At 38.9% G+C, this 17,372-nt stretch overlaps 1 protein-coding gene across 4 annotated transcripts in view; it reads right to left on the reverse strand.

The window, feature by feature from the left end:
- The window catches only part of NARS2 (asparaginyl-tRNA synthetase 2, mitochondrial (putative)), a 140,246-nt gene that overhangs the window by 109,630 nt on the left and 13,244 nt on the right, over positions 1–17,372 (reverse strand). For all 4 annotated transcript variants that reach the window (XM_008566129.1, XM_008566118.1, XM_008566123.1 and 1 more), the window contains one exon: positions 10,518–10,598. In XM_008566129.1, coding sequence (XP_008564351.1) covers positions 10,518–10,598 — 81 coding nt within the window. The remainder of the gene's footprint in view (positions 1–10,517; positions 10,599–17,372) is intronic.

Raw genomic sequence — 17,372 nt, forward strand, 5'->3', positions numbered from 1 at the left:
GAATGAGGAGGAGCATTGTTGTTGTGGAAGCCTCTCTGATGGAGCTTTCCCAGGCATTTTTCGGCTAATGCTTTTGCTTTCTGTGAACACTCATAATAAGCAGATGTTACCATTCTTTGACCCTCCAGAAAGACAACAAACAAAATGCCTTGAGCATTCCAAAAAACTGTTGCCATGACCTTTGCTCTTGACTGGTCCACTTTTGCCTTGACAGGACTGCTTCTACCTCTTGGTAGCCATGCCTTTGATTGCACTTTGTCTTCAGGATTGTACTGGTAAAGCCACGCTTCACCTCCTGTTACAATTCTTCAAAGAATGTCTCAGGATCTTGATCCTACATGTTTAAAATTTCCATTGAAAGTTTTGCTCTTCTCTGCAGCTGATCTGGGCCAACAGTTTTGGCACCCATAGAGCAGAAAATTTGCTCAACATTAATTTTTTAGTCAGAAGTGTGTAAGCTGAACCAATCGAGGTGTGTACGGTGATGGCTATTGTTTCTACTGTTAATTGTTGGACCTCTTCAATTAGGGCACGAACAAGGTTAATTTTTTCCTCACAAATAGATGTGGATGGTCAGCTGCTGTGAGCTTCATCTTCAACATCATTTTGCCTCTTCTTAAAATGAGTTATCAATTTGCAAACTGCTGATTTATCTGGGGCACTGGCCCAATAAACTTTTCATAAAGCACCAATAATTTCTCCATTCTTCCACCTAAGCTTCACCATCAATTTGGTGTACATTTTTCCTTCAATTTTGGCAGAATTCACGTTGCTCTGATAGGGACTTTTTCAAACTGATGTCTTATGCTTCTTAGTGCCTCAAACTAGATTCTGTTCAGACATGTTATAACAAGTTAATATGAGTTTATTTTGGTGCAAAAAAGTTTTGAAATTCATGCATAGTTTTTTCAGAATGTGCACTTTCTATGAACTTTTTGAAGACCCCTTGTATTCTGCCTAGGGGTGCATTTATATGACAAAATTTTTTTTAAAAAAAATCATGGAATAATAAACACAAAATTCAGGACAGTGGTAGAAAGGAAGGAGATGGAATGGGGAAGGCACAAAGTGGAAGATCAAAGGTAATAATAAGGGGGGCTAATGAGGAATTGGTTAACAGACACAAAGAATGATTGCATACCGTAATGATGAATAAGCTAACTATCCTGATCTAACCATCACATGTCATACACAATTATTGAATATCAATGTTGTACCCCACATATACGTATAATAAATTATCTAAAAAAAAAAAAAAGTGAATGTGTACAAGCAGGAAAGATGTTAAAATTTAAGTAATTAAAAAATCACCAAATCTTTTTTTTTTTTTTCCTTTTTGTCTTTTTCCATGTCCGGCAACAGATCACAACCCTCAGTGGCGCCCCCGTACCGGACCGGGACCGGCAACGGGATCGCAACCCTTGGTGTTGCTCCCGCACCTCGCTCAGCCAGTGAGCGGGAACCGGTCTGTATGTGGGATCCGAACCCTCGGTGGGAGCGCTTCCGCGCTTCCCAAGCGGCGCACTATAGCAGTGCGCCACCGGGCTGGCCCCTGCTTTAGCTCTTGTAGCTGATAGACATGGTGCCTTAGATTTGCTTCATAATTTATGACATGTTTTCATATGTATTATCTTCTTGGACTATCCAGAAATCTTTTGAAGTAGATGTAGCAAATAGTATTTTATCATTATGAAGATGATACCAAGAGAAATGGTTTATTCAGTCGGGACTGCAACCCTCGGCGTTGCTCCCGCGCCTCGCTCAGCCAGTGAGCGGGAACCGGTCTGCATGTGGGACCCGAACCCTCGGGCGGGAGCGCCGCCGCGCTTCCCAAGCGGCGCACTTATCCAGTGCGCCACCGGGCCGGCCCCAATATTCTAGTTCTTAAGTTTAGTAACATGTATAGGTGGATGCCTTACACTGTCTAGATAATTCCTATTATTTGACAGCTATACAATATTTAATAAAAATGAATTAAGTATTACTAACACACTATTTACACATGCGCAAAAAGAACAGCACTGCATAGTGCTTGTCAACAGTAGGCTATCAGTAAATGTTATCCTCCTTCCCCCAGGAATGTAAAAGGTTATGTGGGAAGAACAGTCGAAATTAAATGGCAAAGATGCTTTGCTTTACGGAGGGGCTCACTCATGAGAGTTGTTGGGAAAATAGAATAGCTTGGTCAGGGCCCTCGCTTTGGGCCGGGTGTGGTTCAGTACATCCATTGTAAGCAAATTGTGTGTGTGTGTGTGTGTGTGTGTGTGTGGGTGGAGTTAGTGTGTGTGTGGGGGGACTGGGTCTGGCTGGCATCTGCCTCGGCTGGCATTGACCCAGCTTGGCAGATGAAGGGTTTGTGACCCAAGACTGGGCTTGAGGGGTCTGGGAGCTCCAGACCCAGCCCTAGTGCAACAATTGGCACAGTCAGGGCAGGATTACTGGCAGGTAAAAGAACCTGACAACTAGCGTGGTTGTGTAGCTAGACAACTGGCATCACAAACAGGATTAATAGCTAGACAACTGGCACTGTGAGCAGGATTCTGACATTAGCCATAGTGCTACAAAACTTCTGAATGTTAAAACAGGGTAAAGCAATGGAATACAAGTACAACAGGAGTTGGAGGAAGGGAAGTATTATGTTAGCTGTAAAAAAGTTGTTTTGAGAAGAGGTTTGACCCAGGTTAGCCCAAATACCATCTAAAGAGTTTAAAAGAAAATAGGTAAGAGTAATTAAAAAGTGAAAACATTAAACAGAACCAAATGACATGTGCCATAAATAACTTATCCATAAAAATTTATAAGCACCCAAATTCCTAAGGTCTGATAACTTCTTATTACCATTTCTAGAATGTACAAGTGTTTGGAAAAGAGAAATGCTAGCGCTAACACTGGCCTGTTCCATCCAACATAATAAGTTTTCCTTGCTTTTGATTAGTGATTTGAACCTTCCATGTATGTAATTTTATTGAATCCTTAGAACCTAAGCATAGTGTTATTTACATTTCATAAGTGAGAAAATTAAGAATTGTTAGGTTTGGTGAGATGGAGAAGAGAGACCTGAGCCAGGTGCCAATTCAGCCAAATGACTTTATTCCATCAACATGGAGGAGAGACAGAATAAGATCAGCTCCTGCTCCCATACAGACTCAAAAGGTTTTATAAGGTTTGACTTACAGGAAGGGTGTTGGGTGGTCATTTCTGTATAAGAATCTGTTTTGCACAAATTCTGGATTTTCTTGAAAAGCAAGGGGGTATGGGGTGGAAAGTTCATTAACATGAGATAGGGAGGTGCAAGGGAGAAGAGGATGGAATTCGGATTAACATGACTGTGCTGATGCTGGCCATAAGGCCTAAATATTCCTCCCTTTGTGTTTGGTAAAAAAAAAGGAAGGAAGGAAAGGATGTGAGTTAAAGTGGCTACTTTCTCCCTCACTTCTTGTATGACAGTGTGGAAGCTTCTTAGACACATTCCTCAGCAAAACTAGTGAAAGGTACTACAAAAAAAAAAAAAAGGAAAGAAGAAAAGAGGAAGGAAGGAAACCCCAACCATTTAAAAAAAGAGACAATGGAAGAAAAAAAAAAACAACAACCATGTACAGTCTCTGGAAATGGTCCTTGATGGATTTTGGACATGACTGGTGCCACCGTGCACACAATAAGCACAAAATAGCCACCGGCCTTGTCTTCCACTCCAGCACCAAATCCCTCCCTGCTTCCCTTTACAAGAAGCCTCGTAACTTAAACAGAAACTCTTTTGCTTCTGCAAGGGCACAGTTCTCCACCCTGTTTGCATAGTTTCCACATTAGCATAATGCCCCTCCTTGATGGTATCAGCCAACCCTTGGCACCCTATATAAGCTCTACCACTCCACATCTTGTGCTGTCCCCCATTTTAAGGGCAGCCCTAGGCTGCCCATCACTTTGAGCACAACCTGGCAGATTCTTTTCTTTTAATAAAGTTTGATCGGTACCCGGCATCTTAGCTCACTTTCTTTCAGTCCTAAGGATATACAGCAAATGAATAAACATCTATTCAAGAAAATCCACCAAAATGGTAGGAACAAGGAGAGTTTCTGGTGTATGAACCAGAGCCCAGTCCCTCCCTTCCCCCAATAGCACAGAAACTCCAGACTGAAACAACCAAGATGACAGGGCTCTGGCAAGAGGAGCAGTATGCCAGCATTTCTTATGTTGCCCCCAGCTACTTGTTGCTTGAGGCTAAGTTCTAGACAAGCCTGGCTGAGACAGACTCCCTTCTTTGGCCCCGTTCATTCAGGGGATAGAGGCTCCACATTGGGCATGGCACTGCTGAGAATATGAGGGCCCTGACTGCTCTTGCCCCAGCTTACGGGTTATAGGTTCCATGCTGGGAGACGTAAGCCAGCGCGAACTGGGGCTGTTGCCACCACCTCCATTGAACACTCAGCTCCTAAATCAGAATGTCACTTAGAGAGAACTTGTCGCTGCCCCCAGTACTAGAGCCCTGGCTCCAAGATTTTGCCTGGGTGGAGAAGCAGACCATAAAACAGAGCTCCAAATCTCTCTCCAAAGGAACAGACCTCATTTGCAACAGAGTGTGAAAAAGTTTAAACTGAAGGGTGCCCTAGAAAACTGGTGGGTGTGGTGAAAGGCAATTGGAGATTGACAGAATCATTGGAGATAAAGGCTAAACTGTAGATCTGCTAGTCTGCTGGAAAGAAACTGGATGAGATGGCTGGGAAGAGCCCATTTGGGGGTAAAAACAAATCTCAAACACTGACCTTGGGAACCAGCCCCATAAAGGAGACTGAATTTGATTGGTTCAGTTTGTGAAGCAATTTAAGCCCCAGGATATTGTAGAAAATAATAGAGCAATCAGCCTGCCATCAGTAGAGCTAAAGAGCTGGGTAAGATCATGGGAAGAGATGCTCAAAAGCCCTACCAAAACCAGTGCCACCCCTGGGTGACTGTGGGTGTACTCAAGGCTGTGCCCCTTGAGGGGCAACATCAGAGGCTTCACACTGCTGTGGGTTGGGAGAGATAGACTTGTATCTAGAATATATATAGAAGAACTACTACAACTCAATCAACAACAAAAGACAGACAACCCAATTAAATTCCAAAGAAGATATGCGAATACTAAGTAAGTACATGAAAAGATGCTAAATAAAATTATAGGAGGGCACTGGACTAAGCTCCTGCACTAGGCCCCAACAGACCAGATTAAAAACCAAAATGGAATCATTCATACTAAAGTTCCACATTATCAAACCTTACCCAACAGAAACTGAGTTGTTACCTGGCCTTGGGAAAGCAGGAGATAGATAACAGCCAAATTTCCCAAATAAGCCGGTTTCAATCAGCATGATAATAAAGTTCCCTCTGCCTTTAATCTTTACAACAAAAAGTAACCTGAAGTTAACTAGTTATTTTTCTATTGTTTTGTTTCCCTGTTCCAGCCTTACGAGGAAAGTAACTTTAAAATGACCAATTCACTTTTTGTTCTCTGTATCTGCTTTCTTCAGCCCTTTTCTGTTTATAAAATGAACCTCCTTTGCTCAGCTCTTTGGAATGCTCATTCTGCTTTATAGAATGAAGTGTGCTGGACTCTAGAAATGCAAATAAAGCCAATTAAGATCTTTAAACTAAATTTGTTGTAATTTTGTCTTTTGATAGTCATTAGGGAAAGGCAAATCAAAACCAAAATGAAATAGCACTTCACATTCATCATTAAGATGGCTAAAATCAAAGAAATGAAAAATAACAAGTGTAGGTAAGGATGCAATAGAACTGGAAACCTCATTCACTGTTGAAGGGAATGTAAAATGGTGCAGCTACTTTAAAAAACTGCCAAGCTATTTTCCAAACTGTTGAACAGAGTTACCATATGACCCAGAAATTCCACCCAAGAGAAATGAAATCACATATCTCTATCCAGACAAAAACTTTTCACAATTGTTCATATTGGCATGAACATTACAGAATAGAATACTAGTTGTATATAAAAAGGAATGAAGTACTGACACACGCTACAATATGGATGAACCTCAGAAATTTTATTATGCTAAATAAAGAAGCCAGACACAAAAGACCATTTGTTGTATGATTCTATTTATATGAAATGGTCCAGAAGAGGCAAATCTGTAGAAAGTAGATTAGTGGTTATCTAGAGCTGGGGTGGAAATGGGAAAGGGCTGCTAATGAGCAGAGGGTTTATTTTGGGGCTGATGAAAATGCCCTCAAATTAGATTATGGTGATTAGTAGCACAACTCTGCAAACCACAGAATTGTATACCTTAAGTGGGTAAATTTTATGATATGTGAAATATCTCAATAAAATTGTTTTAAAAAAAACCCTGCTCCACTCCTCGTTCCTAAAGCTATCATACTTTATTTTCTGTGATTCACCATTATGAACCTTCTAATCTGTCCATCCAGAGTCTAACAAAAGTCCACAGCTCACATTTCAATTCTCTGATTTTTCTCACACTGTACCCTCCCTAAAATACCATCAAGTCACTTAATCATTTAAAAAATTTTTCTGACCAAGCCAATCGTCACTGACCTAATTTTCCTCTAGATTCATATCATACCATCCATAATTGGTAACACTGTAACCTCAAATGTATATATAAAGAAGTTCCTCCTTATTCCCATCAACTTCTGGTATTGGTGTGTGTGTGTGTGTGTGTGTGTGTGTGTGTGTGTGTGTGTGTGTGTGTGTGTGTGTGTGTGTGTGTGTGTGTGTGTGTGTGTGTGTGTGTGTGTGTGTGTGTGTGTGTGTGTGTGTGTGTGTGTGTGTGTGTGTGTGTGTGTGTGTGTGCAGCTGGGTGTTACGGGTGTTATCAGCACCACGCTCTATCGAACTGAGTTAACAATCTAGCCAACTTCTAGTATTTGCCATGCTAAATAAAATTTATAGGAGGCCATTGGTTTGGACTGAGCTCCTGTACCAGGCTCAACAGACCAAACTAAAGTGGAATGCTGAAGTTCCAAACCACCAAACCGAAACTAAGATCTTTATCTGACTCTCCTAGAAATCAGGAGAGAAATAATAGCCAAATCTCTAAACAGGCTAGTTTTGGCCAACATGATAAGGAAATACCCTCTGCTTTAACCTTTATAAGAAAAATAACTTTGAAGTGACCAATCCACTTTTTATTTTCTGTTTCTGTTTTTCTCAGCCCTTTTCTGTTTATAAAACCAACTTATTCCAGTTGGCTTACAGGAACACTCATTCTGTTTTACAAAATGGGCTGTTTCCCAATTCTAGAATCACCCATAAAAGCCAATTAAGATTTTTAATCAAAATTTGTTGTAATTTTGTCTTTCAACAGCTACAACCTCTAATTCCTGCCTTAATCTCTTTTATCTTCTCAGAGACAAACTAGTTATTCCAAAATTGTAAGGACCAAACATAATTTTGGAAATTCAGTTGGGGCCTTAAGCCAAACAGGAAAAAGTGTACAACAAGGCATTTCATAGGGTAAGTAACCTCAAGAGTGAATAAAAAACATGCTCCTTCCTTTATTAACTCCTGCCAACTCACCAACTTTACAGGCCAGAATCTCAACTACATCTTTATATCCCTTACAACATTTAGCACAGAATCTTCAACACAGGTGGTACCAAATGTCTACTGAATAACAAACCAATGCCTTGAATGCAACTTCGTACTATGTATTCAGTAGTCCCCAAACCTTAGCAAATATCCAAAGTCTTAAATCAGGAAATGGAGATGAGGGAAAGGAAAACTGAAATGATAGGGCGTGCATTAACTTCTCAACAGACTATTAGAAGTGCATGTTTTACTGTGCTTTTTTCAAGGTGACCTCTTACTGCTGATCTCAAACTTGAGTGTGCATTAGGCATCCTAACCTTTAAATACTTATTGACATTTCACAGCTGTCACAGAAAAAAAGTTAAGAGAAGTGAGAATTTAAATATGAAAGTCCACCTCTTCCTAAAAGTGGGTGCCAAGATTCAACTCTCTGTGCCTCTACAGGCATCCAGGACGAAATTAACATTATGAATCTTGGAAGTACAGAGGACATCAACTAGGAATAAGGAGCACTGCTTTCAAAGGATAGAGGGTTGGCAAAGGCAGTAGACAAATCTTAGTAGCTGAATATCTGAAAACAACAAAGAGAGCAGGTCCTACACAGCACAAAAATCACAATTGATAAAACCTGATCTAGACCCTCCTTCTCCCACAGGAGCCTAGGATCAATGAATTCATGAGCATTTCTTTCTGATACCTGGCATAGACAAGTCTAGTTCTACTCCATAAAATTCTTCTCCCTGGCCCTGACATAATAAGAATACTGAACATTTCTCATTTGTTTAACTTCAGAAATATATTTCTTCCTCTTCCTATTTATTCATACTTATCTGGTAATGTGCCTTGGGTTGTTTAGAGGCCAAAATACAAATATTGTAATCATTCAGAACCGCTTATGGGATTTCCCTGGTAGAAAAGCAGTTATCTCCAAATCTATCATTATTTAAGTTTGTTAAAGACTTTCTGTGGAGCCACGGCTAATGTCTGAAATCCTGTCAACATCGCCAATTGTAGCGCTCTTAATCCTGTTCGTGACAGCAATTGTCTGGCTACATGACCATGCTAGTTGTTGGGCTCTTTTATCCTGCTGACTGGGCTGATTTGTTGCACTAGGGCTGGGTCTGGAGCTCCCAGACCCCTCAAGCCCATTCACTGACTGGGTCGCAAACCCTTCATACGCTAGGCTGGGTTACCAGACCCCATACACGCCAGGCTGGGTCACCAGACCCCTTACACGCAGGTCTATGAGTTAGGTAACTGGCCAAAAGGTCCCTGGAGCCATAGGTTGAAAAGCATCGCCATGTAGGGCAGATGCCCGAGGCAGACACCTGCCCGCCTCCTTCACTAAAACTCCTCTCTCTGAAGAACACAAGACTAGCAACAAAACTAAAGATACATTGGCACGCATGCACACTAACTCGCCACATGCGTGCACACACACACACACACACAGTTTGCTTACAAAGGATGTGCTAAAACCACACCCACCTGGACCCGAGGTGAGGGCCCTGACCAAACTACTCTATTTTCCCAACAGCTTTCTACTTGTTTCATTTGGGTTTCTTAAATAATTCCCTTTTTATCTGTAAAAACTCTTTTCCTTCCCTGCCATTCATTTTTTAATATTCATTGATTCAGATTAAGAGATTATGAAATGTGTTTACAGTGGATAATTCTTTTTCAGGTACAAGAGAAAATAAACACCTAGAGAGAATGTTTTTTAGAACTTGTACCTATATTAAGGTACAAGAGAAAATAAACGCCTAGAGAGAATGTTTTTTAGAACTTATATATCGTTATTTTGTCAGTTGCTGCCTTTTTTGAACTCATATATACAAAAGCTAACACTCCCATTCTAAATGTTCAACAAGGCATTTTAATTCTGCTTTCTAAGAAAGGCTAATTATCATCAAGATTTCTTCAAATCACGTATGAAGAAAGATAGCACTTGATTATTATTCTGAATAATGACTTCAACATATCAGGACAACTTTTCCCAGTGAATATTGTTAAAGAGGAAGAAGCATAGTTATCCAGTCAGAAAGTACTGAACCAGAGAAAGTAGTTATATACATGTCCTGTCATTTGATAGAATCAACCAAATATATAAACAAGAACCTTGATTTCTGAAGGATAAAGAAACCAGTAAAAAAATAAAATAAATACAAAAAGCATCACATCAATGTACAGTTCTCTCTCTCCATTATTATACTACTAGCCAATGATTTTAAACAGCTGTCAAATTCTGGTAAATGAAAGGCTTTCAACTGTTTATAAGGACAACTAGTAACTTTTTTCTTATCTGCAATAGTGCAGGTTGACAATGACTTATACATACTCGGAGCTCAAAAAATGATTGCTAGACAAAGAATTAAACTAAAGAGCCTTCATGAGATGTATAGAACATAACTTCTTATGAAAAAAATGTATTTTTTAAAAACTGAAAAATAAAAAATTATATTCACATGTATACTTTTCTATTTTACCTATCTTTTAAAATATGACTTACGCCCAAAAATATTAACTGGGGGTTGAATTTGCACAAAAGATAGCTTAAAAATCCTTATTAACCCCTTCAAATTTCTCTAGTTCACCTATTCACAGTAACTTAAGAAAAAACAAATGGAGTACTAAATTAAAAATTCACTCCTTTCAGTCACAGTATAAGTAATACAGTTGGTGGGATAGGAAATAGTAGTTTGATTTTTCTGTGTGTGTGTGTGTGTGTGTGTGTCTATTTTTGGTGGCTGGATGGTATAGAGACCAAACCCCTGGACCTTGGTGTTATCAGCAACACACTCTAACCAACTGAGCTAACTGGCCAGCCCCCTCCATATATGTTTTTTAGGATCACTATTGATAATTTCAAGTGCTGGCTATAGTCTTCTGTTCACACAACTCTTATTAAATTTAAAGCAACCCTCAGATGAAAATACCAAATAGCAATATATCCCCCAACGTGCAAAGCACAACTTACTTCTACTTGAAAAAGTTCTCCAGCCCCCTCACAGTCATTCGATGTGATTACTGGGGTATGAATATTCACAAAGCCATTATCCTAGAAGAAAAAGAAAAACCACTCTTTTCAGTATATTTGCATATAAAACAATTCCAAGAACATACACTATATACTATTAAAATGGTACTAAGAGAATGCCACATCGAATTTCTCCCTAATCCCCCAAATATAAGACTATTGAAAGATCAGTTGAGTGTTTTACCATGCACAGTAAGTAGTGCAAAGAACTTTAAATGAGGAACAGATTAGACATTAGTTATCCCAACCTCTTCATTACAAAGATAAAAATTTGAGGCCCAGAGAGATTTAGTGACTTGTCAAAAGTCTCACAGTCAGTGGCTGAGACAGGAATGGAACCTAGGTTTTCAGGTTCTCTCTTTAGTGCTACTTCCTTTTCCCACTTCTCTTAACATATTGATGGTGATCTAACACAGAGACAGACACACACTTACCCAAGGCTAATGAATAATGATGTTGCCCACATTGCTAGGGGAATACAAAGTAATTGATATGAAGTTCAGTTATCTTAGAATGAGACCTCAATTGTAATGAACCACCAAAAAGGAGAAAAAATAAAGTTGACAGACAAGGACTAAGGAAATAAACAGCAAAAAGGCAGAAATGATTTTTGGAAAGACTCTGTCATTAAACTGATGGCACAATGCACTGCACACTGCACGGGTAGTACACTTGCTTTGCCTGAAGGAATATTCTGAGCAGCAGCAAATCCGTTCATTACTGAGGCGCCCAACTGCAGCCCTTCCGATCAAAAGTCTGAGACTATTTCCATTAGTGAACCACAAAGCTGTTTAGTAGGAATGAAATAACCGAGCAACTTCAAGGTTATGCTTCTTTCATTTTGACTCTGGATGTAAGCAAAAGATTATAGTCAGTGTACATATTATAGGCTGGAAATGGAGGTTGCTAAGAAAATTTACACTAGAAAGGCAGAATCGTATGTGTTTAATGCAAAATTTTGGCCTTGAAATTGGTACAATTAGTTCATATATACACACCTCTGCCAAACTTAGTGGAATGCAAGATGTCTCTGCATATTACCAGGGGCCTCCCAAATATGACCCTTCCTGAATTCTGGCTATGATACAAAATATTCATTTAACAACTTGCCTTATGATATAGACTAATATTCAATTTATAAATTAAGAGTCTCAGAAAGTATCAAATATGTACCTCATCTAAGAGCAATGTGCCTAGAGGTGCTGCAAGAGCACATTATAGAGAACCAATGAAATATAATCAATAACATTACTGCATAAAATTTTTATCTCCTAGGAGCCAAGAATTATGGACATGAATCATTTATTCCACATGAATGTAGGCAACTATGAGCATGAGTGCAGTAAACAAAGAAAGGAAGTGAAAAATCCAAAGGAAATGAGGGTAGGGAGGGGGAGGTGAAGAGGGAGGAGAAAATGTAACAGCTAAACATAATTGCCAAAGTTAGAACTGGTCAAATGCCACAAGAAATAGCACTGTAAATCTTATGAAAATAACTGGGGATAAAAAAACAAAAGAAAAACAAACAAAAAACTACACAAGTACTGGGAATTATTTTTAACATGTAACTAATGTTAAACCTTTCAAAAGTGTCACAAGCATTTTAAGATTTTATGCTGCTAGCAAGGCTTAAAGTCCACAACAGTACCAAAAGCTATAAAGGAGAGTACAAAGGAAGAGTAATAAGTGATGCAAACAAAGTCCAAAAACGAGAAAGTGGGGTAGAGAAAGGTAAAAAGGAAAGTAAATAGCAAGGAGTGGTGGAGTACTGTCAATACCTGCCTCAAATAGGTTACTAGTGTCATCTACTTTTACCACTCCATAGCAAAGAAGGCCAGAGAAGGGGCCAAAGAGAAAAGTCAACACTTTCACTCAGTTTTTCAGATTCTACACACCACCTCCAAATATCTAAGTATTTTGATACACATTCTAGAACCAGATATTTAATAAGGCTCTTATTAATCCAAAAATTACAAAATTCACATACTAAGGCCCATACACATCACTCAGAAAAGATGAATGAACTATATTTTTCTTTCACACATAACCAAGATAACTATCATTATTTAATAAAAATCAAAAAAGAAGCATGAGAGAAATTGCTAGCCACAGGCATGCCACTGGTAAAAAAAAAAAAAAATGTGACAACAAGAGGAGAACAACAACAATAAAAATCCATAAAAAGCACTCACAAGAACTCAAAGGCACAGCTGTCTGGGGCCACGCAACACAAGGTTAAAAAATACTCCACACCATGGCAGGCTTTGAAGGCACTGCCATACACAGGAGGATAATCCCTACTCACAAAGAACCTTGACTCATCAAGAAGAAAAGGCAAACTCTTTTCTACTGGCTCAAATGAGGAAGACAAGGAAGTATGTAACTTATTTTCGGAATACTTCCACTGGAATTTAGAAAAAACTGGAGTCTAAAGAGAAAATCCTCAGTTATTTGAGAAAATTAGCTCTTCTAAATGACTCATTCCTTGAGGATTCTATCTAGCTAAGTTTTAGTACATAGCAAATGTATTAATCTTACAAGCAAACCAAGTTATACACAAAATATTTTTGATACTCAAACCAAGAAATAACTCTAAATCCTTAAAGTGTCATAACAAAGTACTGTATTGTTCAAATTTCTATTTTCTCCCACATTTCTATATTTCTATTGGTGGACTTGAAATTTACGAAAATTTTATATTTGTAAGCCTTAGCATCTTTCATGGAACCTAAAATAACAAATCAAAGTAACAGTACCAAATACTAGATAACATATAACTGTTACTTAAAATATCCTATAGTACTCCAGTGACTTCTTTAAAAATTTCAGTTCTAAATGTCACACATACAAGTGGGTAACATAGAATAAGTTATCAAGATTATATTTGCCAGGGCTTTCCAATTAAAAAGTGAATTTACAGCACTTGAATAGTGTCTATCTTCATAACTACTCTATAACCAACAATGCTAAACTTTATTTTGCTTATTTTTCTTATTTCAAATTTTTCTAGTTTGTTCTTATTTTTTAAAAATTGTTTACATACCTGTAAAAGCTTCAAGTAATACGGGAATGTATGAAGTAGGTAAAGTCCATTTGTCAATGGATTACCAATACCACCACCTAGTGGCCAAAAATCTGTAAAACTGTTTCAAAATTAAAGCAGATCTACTTTATCAGCTGTTGAAGCCATATGGGGAAAAAAAAATTTCTAGCTCTGAACATATTTTATGTTTGTGTGGTTCAAGCACTATGGAAAAGCCATATGGAAGTTGCATAAGAAAGTTTATGAGAAAATATGTAAATGGACCCTTTCAAACTATAATTAGAAGACACTGTATAATGTCATTTATTTTCCTGTTAAATCAAAAGTACATGCCTTAAAGCCATGATGTTCTTTGGCTGTTTCACCAGAAATTAACTCTGAAGGAGCTTTTCAAAGCACAAGTACTCTCTTGGTGAGCTACAGCAGGACTGGGACTGCATGAATTTGAATACAGCCCAAGGAAAGGCTATGCTGTTACACAACTTCTGCAAATTAGCTGGATCTGTAGAAGTGGCACAGGAAGAGTTCCAAGACTACATAAAATAACACTGAACTCATCTGCTGGGTCACTCCTTGCTTTTGGGGTCCTCCCATACACATGGGGGGAGAGTCCCATCACCTTAGCACTTTGCCATATTCGACTATAGCTTTCCCAGGTGAGGAGAAAAGGTTGAAAAGCAAATCTAAATGAGACAAAATGCCTTTAGTCATTAGATTAACCTAGTTGGTCAACACCAATGAAGCTTTAAAATTAGTGCTAACTATATATGAGAGAAACAGGGACCGGATTTATTCTCCCACCTGAAACAACAAAAAGCAAACCAGGTGAAACAATGGTTTTCAAGTCACTGGCAACAAAGGCCAGTGATCTCAGAGAGATGGGAAACAAACATAATGAACCCTATCAGTAGCCCATCTTAGTATTTTGAGCTCTTCTAGGCCACAGCACAGAGGGGGAAGTAAGGTAGAGCCCAGCAGACTCTCTGAGTTGAGGAAAACATAGCTGAGAGTGGAGATACCAAAGTGGCTAGAGTTCATAGGACAGAGTATCAGAGAGGAGAGAGCTGCTGAGATAGAGAACTCCAGAGGTCTGTAGAGGGTCACCCTGTAGTATTAGGTATATCAGTGCGCATGTGTGAAGAAACTATACAAGGCTAGGGAAAGAGCTATCTAAAAAGATTAGAGGAAACAGTGCACAGTGCTCACATGCTGGCTGGATCACTGCCTGTTCCCACAAGCCAGGTTGGAAAAACTCATAATTCACAAGCTCTAGGTAGAGTACTCAGGAAAGCTTTGCCTCAGCAATGGGGAACAATTAGTACTAGACTGAATACTGCTCCAGACCTGCTTAACAAATCATAGAAGCAAGACCGAAAAGGATCAGTTTTCAAATTAATATACGGAATATCAGAACAAAGCTCGAGAAGCTTTACACATATACAGCATGAAACAAGGCAAAATTCACAATGTCTGGCACCCAATCAAAGATTAGTAGGCATGTGAAGAGGCAGGAAAACATAACCCATAATAAGAGACTAATCAATCAACCAAAACTGACCCATAACTGACACACGTGTTAGAAGCAGAAGAATTAAAGAGTTTTTAATCAATTATTAAAACTGTATTCATATGTTCACAAAGTTAAGGAGACATGAAAGATATAAAAAACAGCCCAAATCTAACATCTAGCTATGAAACCTATAGTATGTGAGATGAAAAATACACTGGACAAAATTCAAAACAAATTAGGCACCGCAGAAGAAAAGACTAGTAAATTTGAAGACACAGCAATAGAAACTATCCAAAAGAAACACACAGAGAAAAAAGAACTAAAAAAAAAAAAAAGAACATCACTGAGCTATGGGATATCATCAAGGGGCCTAATACCTAATATATGGATAATCTGAGTTCTCAAAGGAGAGAGGTAATAGAAAAAATAATTGAAGAAATAATGAATAAAAAAACTTGATGGATGGACCTAGAGAGAATTATATGAAGTGAAACAAGTCAGGCACAGAAAGAGAAATATCACATGTTCTCACCTATTTGTGGGAGCTAAAAATAAACAAATAAATACACAAATAACCCGGGGCAGGGGGGAGGGAAGAAGACAGAACAATTACAATTCCTTGAAGTTGACAGGACAAGCAAACAGAAAGGAGCTTGTTGGGAGGGAGGTTTTGGTAATGGGCCACAATAATCAACCATATTGTATATTGACAAAATAAAATAAAAATTAAAAAAAAAAAAACTTGATGAAAATTATAAACTCATAGATCCAAGAAATTCAACAACCCCCAAACACAAGAAACAAAGAAAACTGCAGCAAGGCACATAATTAACTTGCTAAAAATCAGTGATAAAATCTTAAAATGAGCCAAAGACAAAAGACATGTTACACACAGAAGAACAAAGGGAAGGATGACATCAGATTCCTCAGTAGAAGCAATGCAAATGAGAAGACAGTGGAGTGGAAACTTTACAGTACTTAAAGAAGAGACCTGTCAATCAAGAATTCTATATCTAGGAAAAATATTTTTCAGAAATGAAGGTGATCAGATCCCCATACTAGCCAGCTGCCAAAAAAGAGAAAAAAAGAAAGTGAAATAGGTGGTGCAGGGCAGGGGGGTAGTTGCCATGGGGGAGGTGCAGCAGCTCTGAGTGCAGGTGGTGGTAGACTCCATGGTGAAGAGTCTGCAGAGAATGTACATCTGGATGAGAGATCATCATGTTCCAGTGCAGCACCAGCTGTTGTGAGAACAGCCAGGCATCCATGAGCAGGTACACCAGTGCTTGAGCACTACCACGCACCTCTGGCTCAAGCCGAGGCCTTGGCAACCAATGAGTTAGAAAAATTCCAGGACTGCCTGGCCAAGTGTACAATACATTGCAAAAACAAAGATTCAACAGATGCAGGAAATAAAATGCTTCAGATGAAGGGGCAGCTGGACAGTTGTGTGACCAAGTGTGTGGACGACCACATGTACCTCATCCGACTATGATCAAAAAGGAGGAGTCTCTCTCACCCATCAGGAAATAAAAGTCTTTGCTAGTGGCCATCAGGGGTGAGGGCAGGAATCTATTTAAAAAGAGGAACGGGAATTTTAGCCATTAAGATAAATTTATGAGTGAAGAAATGGCAACAAGTTTAAGCCATAAGTCACTTGCTCCTGGACACTGGTTCTTTTATGTTTCAATCCTAAAAAGTGAAATGGAAAAAACTGGTGTTAAAAACTGGGTCAGAGATAACACAGAAAAGTGTTTTAGAGCCTAAATTTCTTGTGGCAATTGCCTGTCCTGGCAGTAGGAATCTCCCTTGTACCAAACCAGAGCTCACTACACTGGTACCAATGGGCTTCCAGGTTCCCCTAACCTGCCTAGAGTCTGGTGAAGTTTGATAGGTGTTTCTGTTTTTTCCCAACCTCCTGCTTACCAGAAATGGCAATATTATATTCCATAAGCTATAAAACAAAATCCATGAGGTCACTAATTTAGAAAGGGCAAAAAGGTTTCTGGGTCCTTGTTTTCCTTGGTTTTGTTTTATATAGATGGGCATAAAGTTGATTTAAGATGTGGAGTTGGAAGGAATAGTAGTTTGGATAAGAACTTTGAAAGATTTCTTGTGGATATCTTTTTCTGGATATTAAGACGTAGATGTGCATTTCTGGAAATTCTTACACACTGCATCTTTCAGCCTGGAGATCATGCAAAGACACAAGAGGTGACACTACACTGAGTATGGGAAGCAGAGC

Source organism: Galeopterus variegatus, unplaced genomic scaffold (genome assembly GCF_000696425.1).
Source record: "Galeopterus variegatus unplaced genomic scaffold, G_variegatus-3.0.2 Scaffold15, whole genome shotgun sequence".
NCBI classification, from domain to species: domain Eukaryota; kingdom Metazoa; phylum Chordata; class Mammalia; order Dermoptera; family Cynocephalidae; genus Galeopterus; species Galeopterus variegatus.